At 35.6% G+C, this 19,110-nt stretch overlaps 1 protein-coding gene across 3 annotated transcripts in view; it reads right to left on the bottom strand.

The window, feature by feature from the left end:
- Positions 1-19,110, bottom strand: part of LOC117181547 — a 294,598-nt gene that overhangs the window by 155,409 nt on the left and 120,079 nt on the right. For all 3 annotated transcript variants that reach the window (XM_033374360.1, XM_033374363.1, XM_033374361.1), the window contains 2 exons: positions 11,647-11,877; positions 11,454-11,548 (listed from right to left, as the gene is read on the bottom strand). In XM_033374360.1, coding sequence (XP_033230251.1) covers positions 11,454-11,548; positions 11,647-11,877 — 326 coding nt within the window. The remainder of the gene's footprint in view (positions 1-11,453; positions 11,549-11,646; positions 11,878-19,110) is intronic.

A 19,110-nucleotide genomic window follows, 5' to 3' on the forward strand; every position in this document is an offset into this window, starting at 1 on the left:
GTTAAACCACTCATTACACTGCGTTCGACCAAGAGCATGCTCTGCGTAAGCTTCGACAAGCATTCGATGAGATTCTATCGCCGATTTACCCAAATGGAAACAAAAAATTAATGCTCCAGGCAAATCGTTGTTTGAAGGCACGTATTTCGACATTTTCAAGAGCGAAAAAAATCACGATGTCATATGAAACTTGAAATGTTTGGTATTGGATATTGTTGACAGATGACAATACGCCAATTAGCACAAATGGTAAGTTCCGACAGTGCCTACAAGTGTGCCTACTGGCCGCTAGATGGCAATACCGGTTTCATATGTATACACCTGGTATATATATATATGAGGAATGTTAAAACAATTAATAATTATTCTAAATTTTCAAAGTAGCATACAAAAGTTATTTCAATTACATATTTTCCTGATTCACTTCAGTAACTGACCCTGTTGAATGAAAAATTTTAAAGCTCTTCATTTGCATATGAAAATGGTGTCAATAAAGATTAAAACTTGAAAACGTGCAAAGCATCATTCAAAGAAGACATCAGAAGGAAATTCTTAGTTAATTCTATCAAAAATGGACTTGTAAAACGAATGCCAAAATCTTAATTTTTAATCGCAAATTGCAAAATAATAAAAATTTCTGGTAAATTTACAAGGCAACATGGAAAAGATTCATCAGATAGATATTCTTAGTTGACTCCGTGACTAAATAGACTCGTAGAAAAAAGGCCAAACTTTTAATTTTTAAATCGAAACGGTTTAAATAATTAATAGTTAGTGTAATATAAAGCAATTAAGAAAAGACAATCTGCGAGAATACGTAAACCGCAACGGATCGTTCTCTAGTTAGTCCAGTACCTCCTAAGTGTTTCGAAGGAGGACCTGAAGACATTGTTAAAAACTTTAGCTTTTTTCGTGATGGAGTGAAAGTTGAGTATGATTAAGGAGGTCCTAGTCTGCCGTACTCAAATTTAAATTAATAAGGTGATAGTGGCTGAGAATGCTGAATTTTCATTGACTTTGCATGAAAATTCAAATGATAATCGCCATTTTGAGATCTCTGAGAGTCACGTTCGACGAAGAAATCGCGATTCAAGTTAAAATTTTAATGCTTATTAAAATTATTTCTCGAAAAAGTACTTGAAAAATGGAGACTTTACTCTCAGAATTAGCAGAAGTCTGTTAGTCATTATTGAGGATTGAAACTAATTTTAAAAAGGTAGGCAAGTCCAACATTACCATAGCTATAGTAAACCGAGAATTAAACTCTTGGATTAAATATGGGAGAAATGTGAAAATTTACATTTAAAAATTAAAGCTCAAAGAACCACGGCAGTAGGCGAAAGTCTCGATTCTTTTACTAAAAATAAATTCTTACAAATTGAAGATGCGTATCTAAGTGCTGACGATTTTTTAATAAATGAATTAGAATTGATCACTCCAGCAGATATCTCAAATGATAGTTGCCTGTATTAAATTTGGCCTATGCTAACCCCTTTAGTTCCCAACAAATAGACTTAATTTTAGGTGCTGGTAAATATGGATCTGGGCTTATTGCCTGGCCTACAGCAAGGTGTGTTAGGCACTCGTGCAATTAAATCTACCATTTTTGGTTGGATCTTGTCGCGGCCAGATATGGAAAGTAAAATAGAGTATGACAGAGTCATAAGCGTCCCACCCAGTCACAACCCTGTGGGCGTGGGGAAAGCAATGGGGAACGACACCCCCATTCCTTATAAGCATAATATTACCCCGAAGGCCATTAGTAATTAGTCTTGTGCTACGAAAAATGAGAGAGAGAGAAAGAACGAATAGAATCAAGTCGGTTACAACGCGAAGAAACTCTCAGAAAGGGGAAAGAAAGAATAAATGGAGAAAGAGCAGAGAGAGTAAGAATAGGTCGCGAAAGATTGCGAATAGAAATAGGAAGAGAAGAAAGAGAAAACGCGAAAATTAATAATAAAACTTTCAAAACTAGAATGCACGGAGAAAATAACAGTAAATAGGGGTATCGATCAAGGGGACGAATTCTCATTACCTAGACCTGTACACAGGCCCTCAATTATACGAAAATCGAATTTGCCTCAATACAATAGATAAACCCAAAATAAAGTGGACATGAGTTGAGGGACCGGTATGGAAAGAGAAAAGATGAATGAAATAGCAGAAACTCTTTTTCTATTCTGAATGATTCAAAATCCTTTCCAAATACTGTCAAATTGGCCCATTAATGAAAACAAAACAGAAAATAGTCCAACTTATTTTCTAAATAATTTAATAAGATTTAAAAAAGGATATAAAATTAACGAAAGGGACATTTTAGAAAATCTAGATGCTGTTTTCGAAGACGAAGCATTCGGTTGGTTTCAAGTCAATAAAAATAGTTCGCAGCATTTAGTTCAACTTATTGAAGATTTGAAAGAAACTTATGTAAATGAAAGATATACGGAAATAATCAGAAGTAAAATAAAATTTTTTAACCACAAAGAAAGCCAAGATATTCATGCTTTTATAGCAGAAATTAAACAATTATTAGAAAAATTAATGCCACGTCCGAGCCTAGAATGGCAATTACGAAAAAACTTATGAGAATTTAAGAATTGAATATAAAGTTTATGTTTCAAGAAATGCTTTTTCAAGTTTTTCAAATTAAAAAAATTTCAGGCGAGAATGGGGAACAGAATTGGCAAAATCTAAAATTAGAGGTCGACGATTACGTATTTTAGTTAGAAAATATAATAAAAATTATCAAGGAAATGATAAAAGTCAAAAGAATATTGAAAATTACAATCAAAATAGAAATCAAAATCAAAGAAGAAGTTTTAGACTGAGGTATCTAAACCAACAAAACATGCAACAATACAAACCAAGATTTCCAAATGGAAATTCATAATTTTTTAATCCAAGATTTCAAAATAATAATAATAAAAATAATAATAATGCAAATTTCACAAATAATAAAAGATACCCAGGTAACCAGAGGTTTCTGTATAATAACAGTAGTTTCAGAAATTAAAAGACGGCTGGCCAAATATTATTGAATTCAACGATTCAGTGAAGTGAATCCAAGTCGACAGGATTTTATGGATCCAAATTTAGAAAACCAAAATTTTCATTATAGATCGCGAGAACCCATTACATGCTACAATTGTGGGAAAATAGGGCATTTTTGACGTGATTGTTGGTATAGTTTAAATCAGGGAAATGCAAACAGTCGCTATTGAAGGCGGAAAATAGCAGACAAAACCAGAGCCCCCAGAATTACTTGAAACAGACACAAACAACTCGGACGAAACAAGAATTCACCTTAGGATAGATTTTAAAGATAATAAATTCAGAGTGTTAGTTGATACCAGAGCAGCCTACTCATATATAGGTGAGAAATTTATAAAAACAATTAAAGACTTAGATTGCGAAATTGAAAAAACCAATAAATGACACATTGATGGTTGCAAATGGACAAAAACTGAAAATCACGGGACAAGTTTTAGTTCCAATCAAAGTAGGTCATACGGAAAAATACTTATTAGGCAGGCTAGTACCAGATTTGAGATCGATAGGAATAATAGGTATCGATATGATAGAAAGATTAGGTTTAAAAATGGATTATGAGAAAAAGATTTGGTGGTTATCAGAATTACCAAATATTAAGTATGCTATAAAAGCAAAATTAAATAAAATTCAGGAACCTATAATTAAAGAGACGGAGAGGAATAGGAAAAGCGAGAAAAGTTAATTGAAATTCGGAACGAAGGTTCGCCTGCGAAACGAAATGCGAGAGAAAAAGAGATATTTGCTACCGTGTGAAGTCTCTTCTCCCTTTTCGCCATACAACCCACCCCAGACCCTCCTTACAAGTGATGCACTAGACTCAATCCCACCAGCACCCCAGCCGGCACAGAGTGTACGGGGGCATGTTGCCTCACACCTTAAACCCTACATGGCGGGCGATGCAACAATGGAATGTGCCAGAGTGGGCGTCCAGAGATTAGATAAGCAGACTAGTCATAACAGAGATAGAGAGAAAGAGAGAGCGATAGGAAAACAAATAAGGATAGAAATAAAATAAGTACGAATGTATGCATGAAAAAATGAGATAGGAAATTAGAGACAGAATTTAAAGGGACATTAGAATGCAATAAAAATAAAAAGTTTTAAATAGAAAACGGTAATCGATAAAAAAAGAGGGAAAAAGTTATTCGACCATAGAAAAATTATTCGCAATTAGAAAAATTAATTGGTATAATTTCGAAATAATGCGGTACTAAATAATAATACTACACCCATTTAACTAGCCATAAAATAGATTTGCAAGGACATAATCCATTAAAATATACATACTATTATGTATTAACAAAAATTAGAGAGTTTATGTACGAGGAAGTAGATAGATTATTAGAAGAAAAACTAATAGAACCATCGAATAGCGACTGGTCAAATCCAGTTGTAATGACAAAAAAACCTAATGGAAAATAAATATTCTGTTTAGATTTTAGAAAAGTAAATAAAATTACTCAAAAAGATTTATACCCAATTCCGATAATGTCTGAAATATTAGACACACTGAGATCAGCAAGATACATGTCAAAAACAGATCTTCGTTTAGCATATCATGAGATACCGTTGGAAGGAGAATCTAAACCGATAATAGGTTAGGACTGACAAACAGGAACAGGTATTTACGACATTTAAATACTTACTAATGACAGCGCCAAGTTTAGCCCATCCTGATTTTGGAAGTCCTTTTCAACTTGAAACTGATGCGAGTGATATAGGACTAGGAGCCGTTTTAACACAAACAATGAACGGCGAAAATTAGGTTCTAGCTTTTGCAAGTAGAGGTTTGAATGGAGCAGAACGTAAATATTCGGCTTCAGAAAAAAATGTTTACCAATTGAAACTAATTAAACGAAATTGAATGTCAAAAATCAGAAAAATGGGCAGATAGAATGCAAACATTAAAAATAATTAGAGAAGAGGTAATTAAAAATTTAGATACCTCAAATGAAACGCAACCTAGATATTACAATCTTAGACGTAGGCGCATAAGTTTTGAAATTGCGAACAAGTTTTAAAATGCAATAAAACATTGTCGAATAAAGGGGAAGAAATAGCTCAGAAATGGAATACAAATTTCGAAGGACCATTTTTCATTAAAGCGAAAATTTCACCAACAATTTACGAAATAAGAACAAAGAATGGGAAATCACTATGTTATTGGAATGTAAAAGATATAAAAAAATTTAATAGTAAAAAATAGAGTAAAATTTGAATTTTTTCCTGTGGAATGGCATGCATGTAAATAATTGGATTTTGTTTCACTACTGACAAAGACAAAAAAATACACAAACACATACATTTACACAGACAATAAAAAAACAGAAAAACATTTAATTACAGAAAAATGGATTCTCGACTACGGTTAAAGTGTAAAGACTGCCAAGCGGAGCTAGTCCGCAGGAAAGCGCTCCTAACCCACAAGTACAGAAAGTGGCGGGAGCTAGGACAACCATCCCTTTCTTGGACGCCAGAAGAAAGTAAGAAAAGGAGAGAAGAGGAAGAAAAGAGATAGATAGAGGATGCAGAAAGAAGAATGGAGGAGGAAATTAAAAAAATAAGAGATGTGGACAATGCAAGTGCCAGACATGAACAGAAAGTTTATGATTTAAGAGTTGGAGAAATAGTAGAAACAGAAAGGTTAAAAAGAGGCCTATTATCAAGAGACGACTGGGAAAGAATGTTAAAATGGAGAAAGGAAGAACAAAAAAAAAAGGAAATGGAGAAGAAGAAGGGAGAATTTGAGGATAAAATGAAGAAACAGGAGGAGAACTGGAGAAATAAAAAAAAACAATTAAATATGGATCGAAATATGTTTCAAAAGCTATTTAAATAAGAGAATTTTGTCATACTTTTCCACATACACCACAGAAAAATTTATTTTTGACCTTTTACAGGCACAACAGAGAATATAGTTTTACTCTTTACATATATCAAAGATATAAATAATTTAGCAAAATTAAGTTAATAATTTAATTGAATTTTGATTTAAAGAAATAGCTTTCACAAAAATACATGCAGTTTTTCAAATAAAAATAAATGCGGCTATAAAAAGACAAGATTGATTTCTAATTGAAAATAATGTAAAATCTAGATATAAGTTAATTTTCAGGGAAGAAAAATCACGGAAAGCGGAACTTCAAAAGGATACTCATAGGATGTGTTAAATTTTGTTCTAGCTAATAAGAAAAAGATGGAAGACCAAAAGATGTGACAGTGTTGGCATTGCGAGAGGATGGTCCCAGCACAGCTTTATATGTTTCACGATACTTATTGTGGAGAGATGTCAAACAGGACAAAAAACACCATACTGTGCCTGATTCGACAAGGACCAAATATATAAAAGCAGGTTGGGTAGGAGTAAATCAAAAACACCAAGAAATTATTAAAATTACTCTCAAGAAGGAAGAATGGACAAAAATATAAGAAAGACTAAAAACGGCACAAAATACAGAAAACAAAAAGAACGATGAAGAAGATGATTCTTATATTCATTTCGACCTAACAGAAAGAATCCTTCCTGACTCGACGACGAAATAAAGATGACCGACGAACTGTTGAAAAAATAAACGTTATTCCAAACAGGGGGGGGGGGTATAACAGAGTTATAAGCGCCCCACCCAGTCACGGCCCTATGGGCCTGGGAGAAGCAGTGGGGAACGACATTCCCAGCCCTTATTAGCATAATCTTTCCCCGAAGGCTATTAGTAATTAGTTTTGTGCTCACTGCACGTTCCGGTAGTCGGTATCTTTTCACCACTCCGCAACTCCTTCGTTTTCCGATGCCACCAACCACCCACGACGCCACGCGATTCTCCAGGATCGTTAACCGGATCTCAGGCCCCTTGCTGGACCAGCACCGACTGCTCCGGAACCTTAGCTTTACCGCCCGTGTTCTACCAACAACTACTTCCCCGATCTTGGTTTCGCCTCCCAACTAGGGCTTGAAACGTGTCGGCTCTTTGATCATAGCTGTAAGTTTAATTTAATAAACCCTTTGATAATAACACTGTTTGCCCATTAATGACTTTACCCGTTTTCTCGACACTCCAAATTCTTTCCCATCCCTTAATTCGCGAGATCCCACACAACAGACAAGCATTCCACTTACAATGCATCAGAAAATAACTTGTGAAGTCTTGCATGAAGACTTGACTAAGTTCTGGGAATTGGAAGAACTCCCTAATAGAGACCTGCTCACTGACGAAGAGAAGTTTTGTGAGGAACATTTCTTCATGATGCACTAACGCACAAACGATGGACGGTACTTAATACGATTACCATTTAAGAAAAAGCCCCAATAAAAATCGGCACCTCCTTCTCTAGAGCAAAAATCATATTGGATAGGGTTCTATGACGATTAACCAAAAATTCAAAATTGTTCCAAAAACATTCGACTTTTTTATCTGAATATGAGAAACTAGAACATATGAAACTTGTGAGGAAAAAAGAGCTAGATAATTCTATTCAGATTGTGTATTTACCACACCAACCTGTTTTGAAAGAAATTAGTTCTACTACTAAACTAAGAGTTGTATTTAATGCATTAAGTTTGACTTCTAACAATAATTCCTTAAATTCACACTTGCATATTGGTCTAAATATTTAAAATGATATAGTCTCTATTATATTGAAGTGGAAATTGCCTCGTTTTGTTTACATCGCTGACATATAAAAAATGTTTAGACCAATTTTGGCAGATACTCGTGACTGCAATTATCAAAGAATTTTATGGTAGTCACCTGACAACAATGTGGTGGCCTATCGACTTTTGACTGTCACTTATGGCACTGCCTGTGCTCCTAACTTGGCTAAGAAAGTAATTAAGCAATTAGTTCATGATGAAGGCAGTATGTTTCCTTTAGCTAAAAGTATCCTGGAAAGAAATATCTACGCCGATGATATGTTGTTTGGTGCGGATATTAAAGTACAAATTGAGGAGAAGCGACAGCAAGTATCTCAAATGTTAGAAGCCGGTGGTTTCCACTTGCGAAAATGGGCATCCAATGATTCAGAATTATTGGAAGATTGTCCCTCTGGAAAGCATGAAAGGGCTATAGAGTTTCCGTTAGGATCGTTCTTTCTGCAATAGCTAAATTATATGATCTAATGGGTTAACTCCAATATACTAGTGGCTACGTTATTGATGCAGGAGCTTTGGCTACGGAAACTTTATTAGGATGAGAAGTTGCCTAACGACCTTCAGATTCATTGGTCTGATTATCAGAACATTTTGAAGAAACTAGAATCTCTGAAAGTTCCTAGATGGAATGGTGAACTGCAAGAAAATTTAAATGACGAGCTTCACGGATTTGCGGATGCTTCTTCTAAAGCTTACTCCGCTTCCTTTATCTTAGAATTCTCAGTGAAGATTTACATAATTCTTAAGTTAGCTTATTAATGGCTAATCTAAAGTGGCCCCTCTTAAATACTTGTTAATTACACGTTTAGAATTATGTGAGGCAGTTTTGCTTGCTGAGGTACTTGAATTCCTTGTGGATACGATGTCGCTTGAAAATGTCCCCACTTTTTGTTACACTGTTTTAGTGACTGTTTTGGCTTGGCTCGATAAGCATCCTTCAAATTGGCCAGTTTTGGTAGCTAATAGAGTTTCCCTAATTCACGAGATAGTCCCTCGTGCCAAATGGCGATATATCTCTACCAAGGGTAATCCAGCGGACTTGCTACGAGGGGACTCTCACCGGAAAAGATTCTGAAGCGTCCTTTATGGTGACAAGGCCCACCGTAGTTAAATGCCCAAAGTCTGAACATCAATATTTGACTTCTTCGCTCAGTACGGTTGCATTCCGAAAAGCCAGAATATTTTGGATTAAATATGTTCAAGATAGTTCCTTCTCGCTTAGAATGTGCACAAGAAATAGTGACTCTTTCCCACCAACTAATGGGACATAAGCTACCTACGTATTTCTAGTTTTTAGAAACTATAAGCATTCATTGACCCTCTTCGAAACCTATTAACTATAACTCCAAAAAGCACCCTGTTTCCGAGGTAATTTTTGTAGTTATATCGTGAATGCAGTCGCAGCGGTACACAAAAAAATATAGCTATTCGTGAAAAAGGAAAATCCCGTGGTGAAGATTATACGAATAATCCCCTTATTCAGGTGTAAGCTTGAATTTCCATCCAAATCCGATGAAAATTGGTTTGCGAAGGCTCTCGACAAGTTTTCTATGCTTTTTGTAACAAGAGACAGAAATACAACCCCTCAAATATATGCGAAGTTTTTTCTCTGGTTGGAGGTGACTCCTGTGGGTTTTGGCCTTAAGGGTGGTTTTGAGTGGAGTGAGAATTATGGCGTTTTTTTCTATCATCTGAGACCCTATTACACTCCGAAACAGTTGTTATTTTGGATTGGAAGTGGGTGGAAATAATTTGGCCGTTAAAGAGTTAATGTACGCTTTCCTCCTGGCCATGGTAACAAAAGTTATAAACTTACGCAGCACTTTTTGTTTGCTGCTGCACACCTGTCGTACATTTAGAGCTCGTGTTTGACTGAATGTCTGCCGCCTTTCTTGCCGCCTTCCAGCGACTCTCTTCTAGGCGAGGAAGACCTGCTCACTTGTATGGTGGCAGTTACACGACATTTCACGGGACTGATAAAGAGTTAAGAAATTTCAGTTTGAAACTCAGACTCGATAAAAATTTTCATAATTAATTCGCTATCGAAGGCACCTCGTGCCGTTTCATACCTCTATCTGCACCTCATTTCGGCGGTTTATGGGAAGCCGGTGTGAAAAGTTTTAAACACCATCTAAAGCGAATTGTTGGCGCTCATACTCTAACATACGAAGAGTTTTCGACTCTCCTAACGCGAATTGAAATGCGCCTAAATTCCAGCCTTATTGCTCCACTCTCCAATGATCCAGAAGACTTCGCTTATCTCACACCTGGACATTTTTTAATTGAGTTTCCGAACCATCCGTAGAATTCATTGCAGATAACCGATTGACACGTTGGAAATTAATTTTAAAAAATTCTGAAATTTACTGAAGAAGGTGGGGTATTGATTACATACAATCCTTGCAGAAGCGCAACAAGTGGTTCAATAAAACTCTAAATCTCATGATCGGTGATATTGTTCTTCTGAGCATGATTCGCCACAGCCATGTCGATGGTTATTGGGTATAATTACTAAATGTTACAAGGGAAAGGACGATTTAGTACGATAAATCTAGCCTAATCTCAAATCTGCCTCTTACCTGTAAACTCGAAAGAGGAAAGCGAAATCTAAAGTTTAATGTTAAGATACATTTAAGGAAGTCGTGTAAAATGACCAATTCTTCTCTTTGTTAATTTATTCGCACCATTAATGTACTAATGAATCATGGCGGGCGGTTAAAACCTATCGGAAACTATTTTAGTACTCATTACACCAGCTTACACGGCGAGCGGCAACTATTTTGCTATTAGATAAAAATGAAACTTTAATGTTTGTCCAGCTGTTATTACACTCGAGACGGTCGGTATGTTTACCAAAGGCATCGCAACTTGTAGGTCAAGAAATTTTGCACGGTTAGTTTATCGTTGTAACGAATAAGTGCATGATAAAAAGTAATTAAGAAAATACAGTGTGCGAGAATACGTGAACCGTGACGGGTCGTTCTCTAGTTAGTCTAGTCCCTCCTGAGAGTTTTGAAGGAGGATCTGAAGAAATTGTTAAAAAGTTTAATGTCTTTCGTGAGGGAGTGAAATTTGAGTATGATTAAGGAGGTCTTAGTCTGCCGGACTCAAATTTGTATTAATAAATTGATAGTGGCTGAGAATGCTGAATTTTCATTGACTTTGCATAAATCCGGCGCACTCTAGTTTAAAAATTTATCAAAAACATTCTACATTTCTAAACAAAAAGAGTCATTGAATAGATATTCTTAGTTAACTCCGTAAACAAATTGACTTGTAGAAAAAAGGTTGAACTCTTAATTTTTAAATTGAAATAATTTGAATAATTAATATTTCTGATAAATTTACACTCTGAAACTTTGAATAAAATTTGTTTAAATAATTAAAAGTTATAAAGATTGCATAAATGTTTAAAAAAAGAGCCCCAGACGAATTCTGCACGATTCTCGGCACGATCGCAGTAACTAATCACTATGAATGTTTACATCGATAATGTAAACAGATGTCTCCGGTTTCGAACAACTTGCCTTTTCGCAGTCGATCCGAAATCACATAACACTATGGCACGGCGTCACATAACTCTATGGAAAGCTTGGAGCAACTTTCAAACATAGAATTATTTCTAAGCAAGAAGATTTTTTTCTTTCAACGTTTTACTACGTTCTGAAACAAAGATTACGATGACAGAATAATTTTTTCTTAGCAATAACTAAATGATCAATTCTACAATATCCAGGAAGTTAAGATTTTAACTTACTTATTATTGTAAAAAAGAGCTCCTCCTACAATGCCGCTTGTTTCCTGACAGTTTTGCAAAATGTGAATCGCCTCTAAAAAAACATTGCTGGCACTCTGTACAGAAAAAATAATAAAGTGAGAGTAATAAAACTCATGTTGGCTGTCTGAACTAAGCCTGATTATTCATCTTATAAAATATTGTTAATACAGACCCGCGGAAACTTTAAGGCCGGAATACTGGAAAATAAGCTGGCACTGTATTGTAAAATCGGCAAATATGTTTCAAATATCTGATATAACTTTTCTGTAAATTTGTTCCTTTCATTATTAAACAAACATGATATCGTTTCAAGATCACAATGAAAAAAATTCAATAAGGATTCCAAAGTATTTGCTCGCCTTTGTATAATCCAATCTTGAATATTTCGGTCTGTGCCTACTGCCTGAAATAAAATGCAGAAATTAGTAGATATGTAGATAGCTTATTTACTGTTCTTACGTCGTCATAATGAATGAGAAGGTATTTGTTTTACGTAAAAACTGACTTTCTATGTTTCAGCCTACGAAAACGCTACTTAAGAATACAAAAATCAACTTGCTGTTCAAACTAGGTATGCATGTGTTCAAGCTGAATGAGCATTGATAAAGAGAAAATTACGATTACCAAATAACAGCTGTGAATGATTTTAATTTTTATTTAAGCAGACCTATGCACAAATGTTAGAACAATATAAATAACGGGAGCGAAGTGCAAGGAAAATATATTATAAAGTACGCAGCGCAAGCTTTGAAAGACTTTTTATGTTTTAACACATGTATTCCTTAACACTTCTATTTCTGTGACCCACGTTGCTCATAAATCTCTCCAGTTATCACCCTACGTGAAAAGCCTCACGAATTCTTTATGTAAAAGTTCCTCCTCGGGCCCACGAGTATCCAATTCTTTTGTTTCAGGCGTCATTTAATCTACTAACACTCTTTTTATAAACTATTTATCGCCACACTTTTTACGCCCTCACTGTTCCAAAATCCACACCTTCTTCGTTGACAAGAGCCATTTTTAAGCACTTTTTTGTAATTATAATAAATCACCATGAGGATGTAACGCATCCTTGTCTCACACATTGCAAAATATCGAACCAGCCACTCAGTTTCGTACTCTTTCAGGACTTCATAAAGTTTACTTCTATCCACCTTGTCAAGCGCTTTTTCTAGGTCAACAAATACACAGACCACTTTTTTCCTTACTCCCAAACCTTTTTCTGTGATCTGTCTTAAGCTAAAGATTTGATCCGAACATGATATTTCTGGCATAAATCCACTTTAAAATTCCCATATATTTTCTTTTATTTTTATTACTCTACAAATAACTAGTTCTGAGTATATTTTATTTACAGTTTTGAATAAGCTAATATCTATGTAATTATTGCAGTTGCTTTTATCTCCCTTTCCTTTCTATATTGGTACGATAATCGCGTTTTTCCATTTATCTGGAACTTCTTCCATCTCAATACAGAAATTTATCAATTGGAAAAACTTGTGAGGTACGTAGTCGCCACCATTTTGAAGTATTTTAGCGTTAATATTGTATACACCAGCAGCCTTACCATTTCTTAATTTCTTAATTATATCTCTAACTTTAGAGGCACAGATTTCCTCAATTGGGTTTTCTGACGTGTCGTATTCTAAATCGCAGTTGTGGTGCACGGCAAAACCTGTCAATAATTCCTTACAAAAGTCTCTCAAAGCAACTAGTACCTAGAATGTATCATATGACATTTCACCCTTGCTATGTCTCATGCATACTAACTCTGTACTTGTACCTCCCTTCATATTGATCAATGCCCATTTGTGAAACAGTTTCTTGCTTCCTTGAAAGTCGTGTTGTATTTTTTATCTTCTTTTGTTCAGATTATGTCTTTACTTGACTAGTATTTTTACTCTCTTCTTTATGTTTTTGTAATCATTTCTAAGGATATTTCTCTCCTCATCGCTACGGCTACATTAGCGCCGACCAAGTTCCCTCATCTACCCGTTCGTGTATCCTATATTAAAAATCTATTTTTCCTCTATCTTCTCCATACCTGATCTACGTTTACTTTGGAGACTAGAAAGTAATGATCATTATTGCATTCAGAATCCCTCATGACCCTTGAATCTTTTACTAACTCTCTTAATTGTACATCTACAACAACGAAATTGATTATAATGTGGCTATCTCCTCTACAACCAGGTGGACATGTATTTTATGCTTAAACTAGGTATTTGTCATAAAGAAGACATTTTCTGAGCCTAAGATAACTAATCTTTTTCCGTTATTATTTATTCTTGGATGACAAAAATTAACTAGCATTCTTTTTGTTAGTAAATTAACGTGGTAGAGTTTTCTTAAATTCGAAAAATTAATTTGTGTAAAATTTTAACGCGTAGATCTTAACTATTCTAATATTAGGTATGACATATTTAGATTCTCAAATAAACTTATGAAGTGTTCCTGCCTATAGAATTCGTTGTGGATACTTTATTTTTTCATAATATTTTATAATGGTTTATAATGGGAGTTCAGGGACACCCTGTATAGAATTTTTCCGCCTGAAAGATAGTGTAGTTGAAAATTATTAATAAATAAAAACAACTCCTAGCAACACCTTTTCTTATCTACAACTGTTTCTATTTTTTAATATTATATTACACCACAAGCGCAGGATCAGGTGTTTCAACCTCTTGCCCATGTGGAGTATACTATTGTTCATTATAGTTAGTCGAAAGTGCGTTTACTAATTACATTTTTAATTATTATGAACAACACAACCACGTTCTAGCAGACAACACGTTGCGCGGTGAGTTTGGACTTTTGCTCCTTACTTCAGCCTTCGGACAGTCACTTCGAGTTTAGATTATTTCTATTTTTCTCTGCAGGGTTTCTACTATTCTTCCAAAAAATTCCAGGACTTTTCCAGGTTTTTCAGGATCAAAAGAATAGATTCTTTCAGATACCTTTTAGATTATTACAATGAACTTTATTAAATAGTATCATTCGCAACTTATATAAATGTTTATGAATATCAAATAAGCTTCAGAATTACAATACTGCTTAGAAACGTAAAGTTTCTTCAACCCTTTAATAAATAATTATAAAATTTAAATTTATTAAATAAAATATTTATAAAATATCAATAATTCAATAATGATATAAGTGCAAGGAAGACGTCTCCTGCAATGAAACTCTGATGCCTGAAGTCGAACGGTCCTTTCTTTCTACTATGTGAAATAGACAACGAGGTGCAATCATAATGGAAAAGATGGTTTCGAAATCTCTCTTTCTATCGTATATGGCAGACAGAGAGTTTCTTATTATTTTGAAACGATAAACACGACTTGTCGTTGGTACACCATCGGACTCCCCTGTTTACCATTTAAGATATATAGAGAGATTTCGAAACCATCTTTTCAATTTTTATCGCATCTCCTTGTCTATCTTACATGGCAGAAAGAGATAGTCTCTGTTTTAAGGCATCGAGATCCCACTGCATATTGGCTGATTTTGAAACCATTCTTCCACTTCCGACAATGACTGAACTTGGCATCAGTGATGGGAGTCCTCCGGAGATCCTCCGCAGAACAATTTTAAAAGACTTTTTTTCTTTAAGAAAATAAATGTTCCAAGACCATGAGTATTATTCAAGGACTTTTCTAGGATTTCCAGGACTCTCTCTTACTTAATTGCCTGGATTGTAAATGTTGTAATAGATGTTTTTGATGTCTGCGTCGACATTTGCAAGCACAATCGATGCGAGTGTTGTTAGTCAGGGGCTGGCATGAAAATCCAAATATAATAACACTTCTTTAAATAGTTGAAATCACTTTTAAACTTATATTCACTGACACATAACACTGATAAATTGCAAGCAAGCCGCTTTGAGGTTATACGCAGTGCTCCCAACACGGGTACCTTATGCTACTGCACAAGCGATGCATAAGGCATCTCATTGGCTGCCGTTCGCGCGCTTATATGAAATGTTAAAAAATACAATTGTATTATTTATTATTCATAATTAAAAATAATTATATTGTAATTTGTTCAATTGGTACTGGATGGTTTTTAATATATTCTGAGCATTGACTTAAAAAATAAGCGCGCGAACGGCAGTTAATAAGGTATCTTATGCATCACATGCATATGTAAAAAAAGAGTGACAGCGGTCAGCGACTCTGCTGGATGGCGATAGTCTCATGTATCGGTGTGCACGATTCAATTTTTGCTCCCACTCTTATAGATGGCGTGCGTGTAATCTTACCAATGTAAAAATCTAAGTTTTCTGAATAGCTGCTTTAAAAGTATATGAATCAATTTTTAAATACCATAATTTTGTTTCCTAAGAAGCTAACTTTATATTCAATAGCAAAAAATATTTATATATGCCTAGCAGACTTACTGAGCATACTAGGGTGCTGCTGATTCGATGATTTAAACGTATCAAATGACAATCATTGCGCCACTATTTGCCTTCCCGCCACAGGCACGAAACGTACGTAATGCGTGACATACCCCTGCTCACAGCAATGTCTAGATACCTGAAAATTTTTTTTATTGCGTCCGAAGCCAGGTAATCATCACATATTTTTTATGTTCGCCGCTATTCTGTTTAAGGTACACCAAGGTTGTAGGCAATCCATGTCTTTCGGTAGCTCGATGCAATCCAAATAGCATTGGACAGTTTGAGCGGAGGTTTGCAGTTGTTTATTTCGTCAGCATGATACCTCTAGGATCGAATTATAAATAGTTATGGGCTGAAAGCCAACACGTTGTTCCCATTTCCATTTTTGCAGATCAGGACTGTGATGCCTTCTTTCCCCTTCAAATGACAAACAATCTTCCGCGATTGATTACTTGAACAAAACATGCAACGGTAACATAAGTAAAAAATCAGCACGATTTTCAGACAGCGAGTATACTGTGCTTAACCCCGCACCTATTAAAAACGTCAAGTTTTAAGTAGTTTGCGTTTAAACTGTTCCTGGCTAATATATTTATTAGATAATTCTATAGTTTCTGCAGAATCAAATTGCGTCTCGCTAGTTCTACGATCATAGTATACTGATTTAAGATCTCATTTATTGTAAAGAGCTCGGCAATTCTTTCGCAGGTGTTGGCATCCACATTGCCTGGTAAAATTTGATTCGTAATATTAGCGTTTTTGTGTGTAACATTAATGTAGGCTCAGCAGGATTTGTGGTTCGCTATTATACAATTTTCGAGAGTCAATAGAGAATGGTTATTACCAATTGGTAAGAGCGGATCGATCGCTAGTCTCACGCGAACAGAGCTGGAGTTTATTATGACCAGAACAATCTATTTAAAAAAGAATATGTGTTCTGTTTTCTTTTTTCATTGGATCTTTTAGATTTCCAATTGAAAAAAAAATCTTTTTCATATTGAAAAATTGGAGTAACATTAAACTCTTTGAGAATTTTTTTTATTTCAACAAAAATTCATAGTGAAAGGAAAAACTAAGATATTATTATGATTAGAGGAATTATTATTTTGTATAATAATTTTTTATAGCATCTAGTGTTTTGTTGACATATTTTTCAATGAAAGAGTTTGGAAATATTTTTTTTAGGTATTTTTGACTATTTTTCTATTCATATTAGAGAAACTGTTATCTAAAAATTTAACTATTCTATCAATCATTATATTGATTATACTAACTTTATGTTTAATATCATAATATGAGAAAAAATTAAGACACGTACTAGACCAAGATAGTTTCATATACATGTTCGTTATAACAACATAATCATGTCTAATCATTAAAAGGTCTAAACAGTAGATTTGATTTTCCCTTTCAACAGCAAATTGAAATTAAGCTGGTGATTATTATTCTGCTTTGGCAAACCAGATTTATGATCTCATCTGGAAAAAATCGTGTGACAACTAACAAGGTCACCTTTCAGAGAGGTGTCTTTCAGGGTGACACCATGGGCCCACTCCTCTTTTGCCTTACATTATTGCCACTGTCCCTAGCACTTCGCTATTCCGACGGGTACTTGTGCGGCAAACCTGCAGATCGAAAGCACAAGGTCACTCATGTATTTTACATGGACGATCATAAGATCTATGCTAAAAACAAAGAACTTATACATACCTGGGCATGCCACAGAGCCGCATTCAGGATGTTACATCTATAAGGAATACTCTCCGAAGCAGATACAAACGTCTCATCCGACAGATTTGGTCTTCCGAACTGTCAGCGAGGAACAAGGTATCTGCAACGAACATGCTTGCCGTCTCGATACTACTCTATTCATTTGGAGTAGTTCCATGGACGAAGAACGAGCTCAGATCCCTTGATATCGGGACAAGAAAGGTTATGCACATAAACAAAAGCATGCATCTTAAGTCTTCCATTCCGCGACTGTACATCTCACGCCATCAAGGGGGTCGCGGAATATTGAGTCTTGAATGTCTTCACAACAGGTGTATTCTGGGTACAGTACATAGAGTTGCAAATGGAAGAGACCTCCTTCTTAAAATGGTCAGGAATCACGAAGAAGTGGACAAAGGAGCGTTTCTGTACAAAGCAGCGGAGGAGGCTGCTGAAACACTCAGACTTGACTTCAGTATTAGGGGTAAGCAAAATGCATCAAATCTTATCTATCTCGAGTACTCACTCCAGAAATCCCGGATTAAGAAAGCACAAGAGAAAATCTTTCGTGAACAGCTCCTCGATAGGAGGATGCACGGTATCTTCCACAGAAATGTGAAGGATCAGTTAATGTCTTGTGAGCTAACGTTTGCTTTCCTTAAATTGCCTGGATTGAAGCCTGGTACGGAGGGTTTCATTTTTGCATGCCAAGACGGTGTCATTTCCAGCTTAACATACCGTCGCCACATTTTGAGCCAAGACATTCCTGATTATAGCTGCAGGGCGTGCTCTGCACACCCCGAGCATTTAGCTCACATACTATCTAGTTGTCCAACTCACGCGGGAACGACCTACATTCAAAGGCACAATGCGGCACTAAGAGTACTTTATTACCATCTCTGTCACTCTTACGGGATTAGCCTTAATATCGCTCCTCTAAATGCTCCTAGGGAAATCGAGTTGATTGTCGAGAATGGGAAGTGCCGCATATACTGGAACTTTATATTCTCGACAATTGTTTCTGTTGCTCACTCGAGGCCTGACATGGTTCTTCTTGACTTCGAGAAGCGAACCATGTTCGTTATCGAATTTTCGGCAACAGCTGACAAAAACAACATAACTAAGGAGAATGAAAAGAAAGAGAGGTATCGAAACTTTATAAGGGAGTTGCAACGATTGTATCCCGGATATTCTGTTAAACTAATCGTCCTGGGGTCGCTCCGTATTCTTAGGGTGCACGAGGCTTTTGCTGGATCGTCGTATTCATTTCTTTACAGACTGTAACCATCTATCTCACGGTCGTGAGACGTGGTTATGGATGAAATTTTACCGCGATTTCGCAGGGAGCGGGTACAATTTTCCAGAATAGCACCCGCTCTCGGCGAAATCCGGCGGTTGTACTTATGATTGTACTTACGGTTGTACTTTCAGCCATAACCACGTCTCACAACCGTGAGATAGGCGGTTACAGTCTGTAAAGGAATCAATACGACGATCCAGCAAAAGCCTCGTGCACCCTAAGAACAC

Source organism: Belonocnema kinseyi, chromosome 10, assembly GCF_010883055.1.
Source record: "Belonocnema kinseyi isolate 2016_QV_RU_SX_M_011 chromosome 10, B_treatae_v1, whole genome shotgun sequence".
NCBI lineage: Eukaryota > Metazoa > Arthropoda > Insecta > Hymenoptera > Cynipidae > Belonocnema > Belonocnema kinseyi.